Source organism: Carassius auratus, chromosome 12 (genome assembly GCF_003368295.1).
Source record: "Carassius auratus strain Wakin chromosome 12, ASM336829v1, whole genome shotgun sequence".
Taxonomy (NCBI): domain Eukaryota; kingdom Metazoa; phylum Chordata; class Actinopteri; order Cypriniformes; family Cyprinidae; genus Carassius; species Carassius auratus.
The window spans coordinates 20310504-20324211 of record NC_039254.1 but is presented as its reverse complement, the minus strand read 5'-3'; the positions used below and the strand labels follow the sequence as shown (position 1 = coordinate 20324211).

The 13708-nt window shown below is 37.5% G+C and overlaps 1 protein-coding gene across 2 annotated transcripts; it reads left to right on the top strand.

The window, feature by feature from the left end:
- The first annotated feature begins 3566 nt into the window (after positions 1-3566).
- Positions 3567-13527, top strand: LOC113112106 (guanine nucleotide-binding protein subunit alpha-13-like). 2 transcript variants are annotated; one of them, XM_026277513.1, is made up of 4 exons: positions 3567-3896; positions 8446-8672; positions 9752-9802; positions 11744-13527. In XM_026277513.1, the coding sequence occupies exons 1-4, from the start codon at positions 3617-3619 to the stop codon at positions 12314-12316; spliced, it is 1131 nt and encodes a 376-aa protein (XP_026133298.1). In that variant the 5' UTR covers positions 3567-3616; the 3' UTR covers positions 12317-13527. The 2 variants fall into 2 exon arrangements, with proteins under 2 accessions (XP_026133298.1, XP_026133300.1); XM_026277515.1 differs by lacking the exon at positions 9752-9802.
- Positions 13528-13708: the final 181 nt, after the last annotated feature.

Below are 13708 nucleotides of genomic sequence, written 5' to 3'. Positions count from 1 at the left end.
CAGTACGCTATTATTTAAAAAAGTATTATAGAATGTTAAGTAAAGAGATCGAAATTGAAGCAAAAAAATGAATATAATCGAAATAAAAAAATATAACCAATAATAATAGGCTAATAATAATAATAATAATAATGTACACATATTACATGGGAAAGACTATCAGTTAATGGACTTACAAGACTGTAAGATGGATAAAACATGTCGTTCCCTCAACATAAGAAGTCATGGCCACGAGAAATGGATGTTGTTGTAACGATCGGGAACACGGGAGACGAGAGATCCAAAAGCAGTGTGAGTTTATTAGGGTAATCCAAAATCCAAAAACAAGCAGGGTTCAAACCAAATATCAGTCCAAAACAAACAAACAGGAAACAAGAAACTAGAACACAAGGAACGCGAGGAAACTGGGTGACGGAAAGTAAGGACTCCATGACACAAACAGAAACAGACCGGTTTAAATAGGCAGGATAATGACTATGAAGTGAAGACACCTGAGTGCAATTAACAGGAGTGCAATTACTGTGATGAAGGGACAAGGCCTTGTGGGAATTGTAATGCCTGCAGTGATGTGCCTATTGGGAAGTGAGACCACTAGTGGACACCCAGGGAAACACAGACCAGACACGTGACATTACCCCCTCCTCTACGGAGCAGCTACCAAATTCTCCACCCGAACACAAGAACAAACCAAGGAACACAGAGACCAGGAGGGAGGTGGCCTGGAGGAGGACCAGGGGGAGGGACGGAGGGCTAGGCAACAGAGACAGGAAGTGCAAACAACAACAAAAAGGCTCGAGGGTCAACGGGTACCTGACCCGACTCTGGAGCGTCAATGGGAACCTGACCCGACTCTGGAGGGTCAACGGGCACCTGAATCGACTCTGGAGGGTCAAAAGGTACCTGACCCGACTCTGGAGCATCGACGGGAACCTGACTCGACTCTGAAGGGTCAACGGGAACCTGACTCGACTCCAGGGGGTCAACTGTGGCTGTCATCTTGTGCAGAGGCACTGGACAGGCGGCCATCTTGTGCCATGCCTCTGGGCCAGAGGCCATCTTGCGCCGTGGCGCTGGGCTAGCGGCCACCTTGTGCTGTGGCACTGGGCTGGCGGCCATATTGTGCAGTGGTGCTGGGCTGGCGGTCCACCTGTCTGTAGACCCCGGTCTAGAGTCGGCCATCCCACCGGGAGAGACAGGTGTGGCTGGGGTATCCCAGGGAGACCGATGTTGTAGGTAAAAAATGAACCCCCAAAAATCAAAGGCATCCAGCTGATCCATTTCCCTTTCTGGAACTGGGTTATCCAACGGGATAACCCCTCAACATAGCATCTCGAGGCCACGACATAAGGATGTCATTACCTCGGCAAAATGATCTAGTGGCCACGACATAATATGACATTCCCACGAGTTAATATGACGTTCCCACAAATTAATATCTCGTGGCCACGACATATTATCACGTTCCCACGAGTTATTATTTCGTGTCCACGACAAAACTAAGTAAACTGAACAAGTCACTTTAAAGGCACCTTAATATAAAGGTTAAACTCATTGTTGTATGAGACGTTGCATGAAATTGCATTTGCACTAAATGGAAGTGAAAGACTACTAATGGGCTCATTCAACAACTTTAACACTAATGTTATAGGTTTGATGGAATCATGCATAAATATTATAAAATCACTGTTAGTCTAAGTTTAACATTTTGTTCTTACATACACATCAGTTTTTACAATTATGCCAGAATATGATTACAGTGATATCTGATAATGACATCAAGACTCTTAAAAAGAGAATACTTGCACTAAGTTTTGTCACATATCACTTATTTCAAATATATATATATATATATCTGAAACAAAATGTGTGTGTATGTATGTCTGTGTGTGTGAACATGCTTATAGAGTATTAATATACAAGATTAATCATTTAATTTCAGTGTGTGTACCTGGTTCAGCTCAGCTTCTAAATCTGACTTCAGAAGACTACAGAGGGTAGTCCGGACTGCTGAGGGAATCATCGGTACAACCCTCCCTTCTATTCAAGAACTGTACTTATCCAGAGTGAGCAAAGGGGCTGTCAAAATCACTCTGGACCCCTCACATCCAGCACACTCCCTCTTTGAACTGTTGCCATCTGGTCGACGCTACAGAGCACTGAGCACAAGAACGACCAGACACAGGAACAGTTTCTTCCCTCAGGCAGTCCATCTTATTAACAGCTGATAATAACTGTGGAACACACTACACTATTTATATACACATACACTTATTTATCTAACACACATACTTAGAGTACACTTAAATTTTGCACTTAATATACATGTACATACATAACTGCTTTACCTGCCATACAATTGTCAATTTGTATATTGTCATTCCTTACCTACTTATTTGTATTTTTTATTCTTTTATTATGTGTTTTTTTGTTCTGTCGCTGTCATTCTGTTGCACTGCGGAGCTTCTATCACGAAAACAAATTCATCGCATGTGTAAACATACCTGGCAATGAAGCTCATGCTGATTCTGATTCTATGTGTTGTGACTCTGTGAGCCTATTCTCCATTTTGGATGTATTTTACTGTCAGCCATACATCCAGGTTGAACAAGACCACCTCAAAGGCCTTAATGTGCTTGAACACTGCTAATCGCTGCTTGCAGCTATATTTTCTTATTGTGATTGTCGTATATAAAAAGTTTTTACTGTGCCGAAAAAGAAAATCTGCGTGTGTAAAATGTTACTCTTCTTTTTGATCATTAATAAGTTTTAAATGTCTTCTTTGTTACCGTTTTGAGCTTTAGTCAATATTAAATGATTATTAAATAAGTTGAAGAATAAATTGTGTGGATTTCTTTAAAATGTGTGAATTCTGTGTAATGCATGAATTCTTTAAAATGTGAACTTTTGATTGGAATTGATTTGCATTGAGATTATTTATCATAGAAAATAATCAGTGTTTTTTCTTCTATATCAGAATACCATCAGCCAGAAAAGAGCGTCGCATCATATGTGTCTGAAATCAAAATGGGAACAGTGACTTTGAGATGGACACTGATACAAGTGATGAAAGTTCCACAGTCAAGTTATGAAAGTTCTTCAGGTTCTGTTGCTAAAATATAATCTGAGCATATATATATTATTTTTAATAATAAATAATCTTTTAATTAAAAAATGACTTACTGTGTGGTTATTATTGTATATATTCATATAGGACACTGATTTACACAGGTTACAGAAGCGAGCCTGCAAATGAACTTTTAGATGTCCTCAACATTTGCTCAGATAGTGAGAAGAAACACTGAATTTCTGCTACCCAAGAGCCCAACGTTGCAGTATTACAACATTTCCCTGTATCTTAATAAAATGTAAAAAAAAAAAAAAAAAAAAAAAAAGTAAAACACCATTTATTTCTGCATTAGAGACCTCATACAACAACATTTTTAAATGTGGAATATATATTCTAAGAATCTAATAATAATAAAAAAGAACTGATTAAACAATAAATAGTTGTCCATTTTTAAACCACACCCGTGGTATCCGCCTATTTGTAAAGAACACGTGAACGCGCCTCGCGTGGCAGTGCGACTGATGTATCCATGAAGTCGTTACTACAAAAATGGCGGATTTCCTGTCCTCCCGGACTGCTATAGTTTGTATTCCCAATTGTCTTATCTCAAGCGGCGACATTGATCAAATTAGAAAGTCTAAGGAGATCGACAAAAGCCTGTCTAAGGATAAGAAGTATGCGAAGAAACTGGTGAAGATCTTGCTGTTAGGAGCAGGCGAAAGTGGCAAGTCAACTTTCCTCAAACAAATGCGCATAATTCATGGGCAGGACTTCGACCAGCGGGCCAAAGAAGAGTTCCGGGCTACAATCTACAGCAATGTTCTCAAAGGTACCAAGCCCGTAGTTTGAAATCGAAAGAGACAAGTGCATTATATATAAAAAAGCTACACTTCGATAAAAGCTCAGCTTTATTGTAGCTGTAGGTGGAAGTGTTTTATTGATTTCTCTCTCTCGTAACTTTCGATTGCTCACCCAGCCTTTAGACGACGCGAAGGACGGCAGGTTTAAATGTTGGGTTTGTTGAAGTCCATTTCTTCATATATCAGATAAAGTATTTGGACTTTATACGGACACGACGATTTCGAAAACATTTACATATGTTGCCTATGTTCAAATCTCACTTAAAACTTTCAGTAAATTGGCGTCTCGAGAGAAAAGTACACACTGTACAGAAAGTACAGCGCCTTCTTTGGCGTTAGTCATCTGGATATGTGATTGCTTTATAACATTATTCTGATATATGCATTTCAACTGATTCTTGAGACATTGCTGACAAAACGGATAAAAAATTCTACAGATGTTAGGAAGGAAACGTAAGCTTTTTAGTCTTGTTTAGGTTTGATCTCCTGCTTCCACTTTATGATAAAATCCTTATTTTTCCTCAAAATTAGTCAACACCTTTCAATATAAACATTTATTTAATAAGTATTATAGATATCCACATGAATTAATATAAGTATGAGTTCAGGGGTTAAAGTGTCAAAAATTCCTGAGCCTGAACTTTTTTTTTTGTGGTGGTGTTGGAGAGAAACTCCACAGACAGACTTAATTCAAATATTGACGATAATAAAAAAAATACAGTAACAACAGCTTAAAGCTGCAGTAGGTAACTTTTGTAAAAATATATTTTTTTTTACATATTTGTTAAACCTGTCATCATGTCCTGACAGTAGGCTATGAGACAGATAATCTGTGTAAAAATCAAGCTCCTCTGGCTCCTCCCAGTGGTCTTATTGACATTTGCAGTTACAGACCGCTCCCGGTAAGAAAACAACCAATCAGAGCTGCGGTCCGTAACTTTGTTTGTGTTCAAAATGTAGAAAAATGTATATAATAAGCGAGTACACCATGAATCCATTTTCCAAACAGTGTTTTTAGCTTGTCCTGAATCACTAGGGTGCACCTATAATAAGTGTTTATATTCGGACTATTTTAGATTGCTTCGGGGGTACCGCTGCGGAGTAACCCCGTACCTTTGTGATTCTTCATAGACATAAACAGAGAGAAGTAGTTCCGGCTACGATGTTCTTCCGCAAGAAGTTCTGTTTATTAACCGCTAGAGCGTCAAAAGTTAACTACCGCAGCTTTAAGTGCTTAAAAAATGATAAAAAGTCTGAGATAGACATGAATCTCTTCAATGATTATGTTTGGCACCATTTATTTAAAAGTACTATGTCAAATAAAGTGTTTTCTTCTAAACAATAACAAGTGCTTAAAGTGCTTAAATAATTAAGTGCTCAACGTGCTTTAAGAACTGAACTACTAAACTGAAGATTAGAAGTGAAATCAAGGCTATTATCACTTTTTTTCTGCGATGTAACTCGCATGTTGATTTTTTTTTTTTTTTGTCTTCTGCCAGTTTTCTACACAGGGTGGCCAGTGGCTGCGAAATTTTGAATGACAAATCATGTTCTGGTATAAATGTGCACAAACTTATTTTTTTAATCGCAGACATGGTCAGTCATAGACAACGGTGTGTCAGCTAATAGTTGCTCCCGGCTCGGGACCTGCACTGCGCCACCGAGTGCGGCTCGGGACAATATTTGATGGGTGAATGCGGACGCGGGCGGCAAGATATTATTGTGTGCTGGTTGCGGGAAAATAAAATTATTTGCGGGACTCCCGCAAAGTGGAAATATCTAACAAAATAAAATAAATAGAAACACATAGACCTTTATTTATAATATGATACCATAGACAGCGACGTGTAATTCGATTCCGAAATAGCGAGATATTTAAGGGTCAAATTGGATGAATTGGAAGCACGCAAACCGGAAGATGTCCTCCAGTGGTGGAAAAGACGCATTTCCTAGACTAAGCAAACACGCCGTCGCCATGTACTTTGCATTCCAGCTAGCGCAGGGCTTTCAGTATTTACGGTTCCATACTGGAGCAGAGACTGATTAAACTGAAGCTCTCAACAGTTAACGACATGATATTCCTGCATGGGCACAAGTAGTCGTAAATTTTTTTTTTTTTTTGTAAATTCAGTTTTTATTTATTTATTTAGCTAAATATTTAAAATTGGTCTATTTTGTTATTGAGGAATAAGGATATTTTTTTGTTACGTGTTTGAAGGAATTGCGCAGGCCCCATAAACTACTTTTCCTTTGAACATGAAATAAATCCAGGTTTATTATTATTATATAATTTATTAGGCTATATAGGCTAATTATTATAGGTATATATTTTTTATTTACATTTCTTGCTTTTTTACTGTATTTCTATGTTCTAATTTCCTTGTTCATGTTCATACTTTTAATTAAACACACATAAAACGAAACATTTATTTTCCGTTTATTTTTTTAATTTATATTCAACAGGGAGCAAGTGAAAAAATAAGAGTAGCAGGCAGAATATGAAATGTATTAAAAAAAGAAAAACTGTTATACGTTTACCCGCGGGATTTTTCAGGCGGGAGAAAATAACAAATTTTTTTGCGGGAGCGGGACAGAAAAATCCCTCCCGCGCAGGTCTCTACTCCCGGCAACGTCGTGGTAAGTTTGAGTGCACGGGCAGCGGCTCTATGACCAGAGTCTGGTGCTGCGTTCCAGACAGGTTTTTGAGCTCCTAAGTCACTATTTCAAACCACGAGTAACGACTTTGTACCGTTCCAGGCAAGTCACGCCAAACTTTCTGAGCGCAAGGAAATTTAGCTAATTATTAATTTCATTGTAACGTTACATTGTCCTAAAATCTATTTTTAACGTGTACCACGTGCATAAACACTGCATCCATAGGCAGTGTTGCCAACTTCTTTCAATGGAAAGTAGCTAAACCCTGACTGAAAAGTCGCTAAATGTCGCTAGATGACGTCACACGCTAATTAGCATATTCATGACGTAAGTGCGTCATATTATCTTGCCCTTTCTGTGCTCATGTAATGCATTTTAAGGCAGCTAAAATTTTCAATACAAGTTTTTAATTATTCCATTAAGACTACATAACCAGCTCTCAAATCCTATTTATGACAATGTCTAATGAAATCACATACACATAAGATTAAGATAATGATTGTACTGTGATTTCGGCTATACTTGTATGTAAAATAGAGTTAGAAGCAACAGAATATATTTTTTAACTGAAAGTGCTGCTCCTCTCTGCTCGCCGAACATAACAGATGCACAGAGAGAGAGGCGTGTGTGCACTCTGAGAGAGAGAGAGAGAGAGAGAGAGAGAGAGAGAGAGAGAGAGAGTGGCAGTGGCAGTGTCGGAGAGTCTCAGAGACTAAATAAGGTCTGTCAAAAAAAAAGTCGCTAGATTTGTCGCTAGTCGCTTTTTTGGAAAAAAAGTCGCTATGGGGGTCTGAAAAGTCGCTAAATCTAGCGACAAAGTCGCTAAGTTGGCAACACTGTCCATAGGCAGTGTTATCCGTAGGGGCTGTCACTGTTGTTTCACGTGCTGTGTGACGTCAGAACTCGGAGTACATCGATCTAGTACGAGTTCACGGGTGGGAAGTCACGGGTTTGACTGCCGTTCCAGTGCACTTTCACGGGTTTAAGGCTGGAAAAACACGGGTTGCCTGGAACGCAACATAAATCATAGCGAGCAAGCACTTTCCGCTGCTGGCATTCAGAAGCTTCCTCGAGCAAATCATGCAGAAACAAGCCCAGAAACAAGCTCTGTTTCTTGCACCAACTGCCAAAAAGTGCCATTTATTTTTGAGTCCTTTATCTATTGCTAGGAGTCTAGGACATCATCCCCAGGCTTCATCAATTTGCGCTCCATTTTTTTCTCCAAAAACCCTAACGTGACATTGACGTGTGGGCGTCAATCAAACGGTGTTGTCACACGCCCTTCTCTGCTTCTGATAGGCTTGTAACGTTAGTTGAAGTTGCGTTCCTCTCATATGATTGGTAGAAGAAATAAATTGGCTCTCAAATATTAAACTGCATGCGCAGGCTCTCAAATATTATTAAATATGGTCAAAATAATTTTTAAAACTATTAAATTTCTGTTTTTCTAGCTACTACATAAAATTCAGGAAAATTAGCTCTTAAACAATTTCTTTGCCATTTGGGTGCTGCAGTCGACATGCATATTATTACAATAACTACATATAATAAGTAATTTTTGTTCACTTTATAATACATTTTTGAATGCTGTATATTACTCTTAGTTATAGAACTCACAGTAGCCCATCTGACCTCATTGACCTCATAAAAAGGGGATATATATATATAAAAATAGGCTAAGGATTTTCATTTTTATAAGTTTGAAGTTGACACAAAAATTACTCATGGTCTGAGGATGCATAGTAAAACAATGCCATTTAATTTTCTTTTTAAAGTACATCATGTCAGCAGCTTTGTATATTTTTATAGGAACCTGATTAATGCAATATGCCAATATATGTCATTTCTGATATTTCTGTTTAGGTATCCGAGTGCTGGTGGATGCCCGTGAGAAGCTGCACATTCCTTGGGGAGATCCTGAGAATCAGGTTCACGGGGAGACCGTGATGGGCTTTGACACCCGCTCATCCATGATGAGCAAAGGGATGGTGGAGACCAAAGTCTTTCTCAACTACCTGCCCTCCATCTGTGCCCTGTGGCAAGACAGTGGTATTCAGAATGCTTATGACAGACGGAGAGAGTTTCAGCTGGTAAATATAAAATTATTACTCATTTTATATTTATTATTAATTAATTGCATCGTTTGACATGATAATTTCAGCGGTTCATGGTTCTAAAGTTTTGGATATAGAATCCACTAAATTTTATTTTAAAGGATTTATGTAATTGTGGGGATTGTGAACTTGAAGGAATGTTGACCTGCTGTTAAACAGCTTTGTATTATAAATCATAGCAGATAAGCACAGTGGACTTGCATAATTATTCCTATTAAGCTTTTGCACTAAAGTGTTAATCATGGTGAAATGTTTGCTTATATATTTAATATATTTGGAATGTAATTAAGCAGCCATTTTTTGATATTATTGAAATGATTATGCACAAGAAATCATGTTTGTTGTGTGCGTAGCGTGGGCAATGGCTGAAACCTGAGAGTAATGCAAAGGTATGAGTTGCACACAAATGAAGTGACTCCTGACAATGGGGGCATTCTGTCTGTGCATGAATGTAGTTTGCATTTCAGTTATGAAGATAAGAGCATGCATGTTCAGGGGGTAGAACCCTTGTGACTGAGATTAAGATTTAGCTCAAATTTTCCAACTAAAATCTGCATTGCCACACAAGTTGTGATTTTAAGACATGTTTATCAGTATTTTTTTAGCAATAAACATTCATTTTTGGTGACCAAGTCACTTTCTCTACTTACTGCTGATTTGCATACACGAAAAAAAGCAAGCCAGTGAGCAGCCATGCTGCAGAGCCTCATTTTCCTGATTTTGTGTTAGGTAAAATTGCTTCTGAATAAGGCCAGAGTAACCTTGTATATCATAGTAGGGTCTGCTTTGGACCAGAATATCTGGTGGAAAATATTGTGTGGTTATGTTGTATTGTTTGTGTGTGAGTGTAAAAAAAAGAAAAAAAAAGTGAAAAACTAGTAACTCACAAGTATTTTTATTTTATTTATTTGATTTTTGAACAGGGATGTATAGAGTAACAGGTAATGGATAAAATAGGGAAATTGGGACACAGCACAAGACAAATTGTTCAGAGTTGCACCAAAGCTCACACGCTGGAGACCTAATAATGATTTTGTGTATCTTTATCTTCTTAGGGTGAATCTGTGAAGTATTTCCTGGACAATGTGGATAAACTTGGACAATTGGTAAAAAAAAAATAGCATTTTATAAATGTTAATGTCTTCAGGTAACTAGAGCACAAAGTAGTTGATCGTGAGATGTACACAGAATTGCAGAAATGAAATTAAACCTAAAATTCAAGCTGATTTTTTTGTTATCCATTAGGAAGGCTATTGGTAAATTTTTGTGTCGATATATTGGTTACTGGTACTTATTGCATTATACCAATAATACATGTTAGGGGTGGGCGACATGACCAAAATCTTATCACAATGAGTAATCCCATTTCACAAAAACTATATATCACAATAGTTATTTTTGATTGGAAAAAGGTTATGATATCAAAATTTGAATTAAATTGATAATTGATAATTCTCAATACAAATTTGGATATCACAGCAATTACCAATAATAGCTTAAAGGGTTAGTTCACCCAAAAATGAAAATTAGCCTGTGTTTTACTCACCCTCGAGGTATCCTAGGTGTATATGACTTTCTTCTTTCAGACGAATCCAATCAGAGTTATATTAAAAATTGTCTTGGCTATTCCATGTGTTATCATTGCAGTTGGTGGGTGGTTTTGTTCAACAGTCCACAAGACATTGAATACTAACTAACTGTCATACTTGCAAGTCGTTCTGGGCGGATGATGTAGGACATATGTGTGGCGCGTGCGCCTGTGACATATGCTAGTCTTGCGAGTTTGTTTACAGGAGCAAAAGAAGTAAAGTTTCCTTACTTTAGCAAAGGAAAACCAGTCTCTTTTAACAAAATCGTCCAACATTTTTCTTTACAAATCCTCGTTTTGTGCTTCTAATTCATGACAGGCGTTTTGTTTTCTCTTCGCGTTTGTCACTAATCACACAACGCCGACATCTTTCATCATCCGCCGGAACGGCTTCCGTTTATGACAGATAACAGAAGTGAGAGAAAAGTGTTTATTATGTTTGAAATATGGATATTTGTCTTACAAAAATGCATCGATTGGCAGCAGGAGGCCTTTATTCACCCCCCAGAGCCGTGTGAACGTTTTATTACAGATGCACTCACTTTATTTGATGTCTTGTGGACTGTTGAACAAAAGCACCTGACCACTGCTATGATAATGTATTGAGAGATCCAGGACAATATTTTAATATAAGAAAGAAGAAAGTCATATACACCTAGGATGTCTCTCGGGTGAGTAAAACACAGGCAAATTCTCATTTTTATGTGAACAAACCCTTTAACATGATTAAAAATTTCTCTACTGAAGGCAAGCAAACAGTAACAAAATAAGAACAAAGAAGCTAATTATGAACAACAGGACAAATAAGTTAAACCAAAGTTTTTCAAAAAAGTCTATCAGAAATAAGAAATACTGCAGAAATTGAATAAAGGATAAATTGAAAAAAAAAAACCCTGCATAATCGTCACCATACAATTTAAATGTATATAGATCCTTGTTAAAGGTAAAGTTATTCAGTCAAGTGTAATGTTTATTTTTTCATTCTTTGATTGGTTAACCTTAATGTTACAGACTGCAGCAGGTATATTAGGCTGCTGTCACTCTAAGACTTAATGCATGGATCCAACATATTGACACATGCAATAATACCCCCCCCCCACCAACTGTTTATGTTCCCTTAAATACAGGCAAATGTTTGCATGTATACTAACCGAGACAGATGTTTTGACATCACATTCTGTGTATTTGAATATTTAATCACAATAAACTGCAAAAGAGAACTCAAGTTAGTTACTTGCATGATGTTTTCTGTTCGTGCACTTTGGTTGAAATAATAAACGTTTGTGACAGCGCAGCACTGCAATGTGACATGAGCGTTACCGTGATAGAGACTGAATTCACGTATTTCTATGGATTTATTGTGTCCGAGTAATACAAGCACTACATTTTTATAAATGTTTAGGGTCGTCTTATGGTAGTATTATGGCAGTCTGATTTTTTTTTTTCATTTAATCTGCAGGACTACTTGCCCAGCCAAAAGGATATACTGCTGGCACGAAAGCCCACCAAGGGTATCCATGAGTACGACTTTGAAATCAGGAAAGTTCCTTTCAAGATGGTGGATGTGGGGGGACAGCGGTCAGAGCGCAAACGATGGTTTGAATGCTTCGACTCTGTGACCTCCATCCTTTTCCTAGTCTCATCCAGTGAATACGATCAGGTGCTCATGGAAGACCGTCAGACCAACAGGCTCACAGAATCGCTCAACATCTTCGAGACTATCGTCAACAACCGCGTCTTCGCCAAAGTCTCCATTATTCTCTTCCTCAATAAGGCAGACTTGCTGGAAGAAAAAGTTCAGAATGTGAACATCAAGGACTACTTCCCCGAGTTCACAGGTGATCCCCACAATCTGCAGGATGTTCAGAAGTTCCTGGTCGAGTGCTTCCATAACAAGCGTCGTGAACCGCAGCAGAAGCCCCTTTACCATCACTTCACCACCGCCATTAACACAGAAAACATTCGTCTCGTCTTCCGTGATGTCAAAGACACCATCTTGCACGACAACCTTAAACAGCTTATTTTAGATTGAACGGCACCGATTGGCCTTTAAGAACATTCCATTTAAATTAGGTTTTTACTTAATTTAATACAAAGTACAAGTGGTTCAATACTTATTGTGGTTGAAGAAAAATAGATAGTATAATTATGCAACTTACATTTTTTTTTTATATTATTAGAGTCATATATGCAAAGAATTTGATATCAGAGCAACCTTTTTAAGCTGCTTGTAGCCATATCAAATATGCAAAGAAATGGTCCTCAGTTATTCACCAAAATGTAGTTCTGATCGTTTACTGTATGTTTATGAGTGCATATTTTTGTATAATAGAACTGTTAACACTCCTGTAACCCATTGTCTTAACACCTGGATTTTGTTAAGCTTTTCAAAAAGAAAGTGTGAGAACTCAGGGCTTTAAATATTTAATTCAGAGAGCTCTTCTGCTCCAGTCAGCAGTTTGTGGGCATGATGTATCTGGCCCCACTGTCTGTTTTTTGAAAGTAGAACATGGTTTCACTGCCTTTGTCTTCCCACACTCAAAGTAATTTTTAATCATGACATTAAATTAGTACAATTAAGGTACTTTTTATGAAGTACTTATTGTCATATTACATTTTTTCAAATGTAAAGGTAAAGTGTCTTTGCCGTTTAAGCCTGTACAGAACATCTGTACAATTTCTTTTGCTCTGACATTTCACCCCACCCCCAAGCTTTATATTTTACACACTAACATAACACCATACATTTATTGTATGTATTCTAGAAGGCCAGAATTTATTTTTTTTTAATTCTCATTAAAAACAGAAAGTAGCCTTATGTCTTTGTTCCTGTGTAGGTTAAAGTGGACAGCTTTAGCTCAGGGTTTTATAAAATGACTGTTAAAGCAGTCCAGGTATATTTCTGTGTATTGTTTGCTACAGACATATTTTTAAATGGGCCAAGCAAAGTCACCTTTGCCTTAAATGTCTCTAGATCAATCAAAGCTGGTTTAATGCAAGATCAATTAAAATGTGTTGATGGAGTGACTAAGTCTTAATGTAATTTTAATGAAAACAAGCACTGTAATCTGACTGTTGGTAGAAAATTGATATGAACTGATTGCCTGAATTTAGTTGTTGTGAGCTCATGCAGTGCTATCTTTGTCATGGCCACAATCACTTGCTTTTTGTATAGTGTGCTCTCATTGTTTTTTAATCACATTTGTGTAATTCTGTTTATTAAATCTGATTGTTTTATCAGAATGGTTGCGTATTCATTTTACTGTTGTCCTCTCATTTAGAAAATAACAATATATTAGGTGCAAGGCTATTTTGACCCAGCATCCCAAAAATTAAAAGTCTAGCACTTTAGAATACATACAGAATTTAATATGGACTTCTAAGTTATATCCAGTAACACATTTATGAAATATTACGAATTATA

Coding starts and splice junctions, on each gene's coding strand:
- LOC113112106 (XM_026277513.1), top strand. CDS start 3,617: ATGGCGGATTTCCTGTCCTCCCGGACTGCTATAGTTTGTATTCCCAAT. Junction 3,897..8,445: donor CTACAGCAATGTTCTCAAAG/GTACCAAGCCCG, acceptor ATTTCTGTTTAG/GTATCCGAGTGCTGGTGGAT. Junction 9,803..11,743: donor TGGATAAACTTGGACAATTG/GTAAAAAAAAAA, acceptor TTTAATCTGCAG/GACTACTTGCCCAGCCAAAA.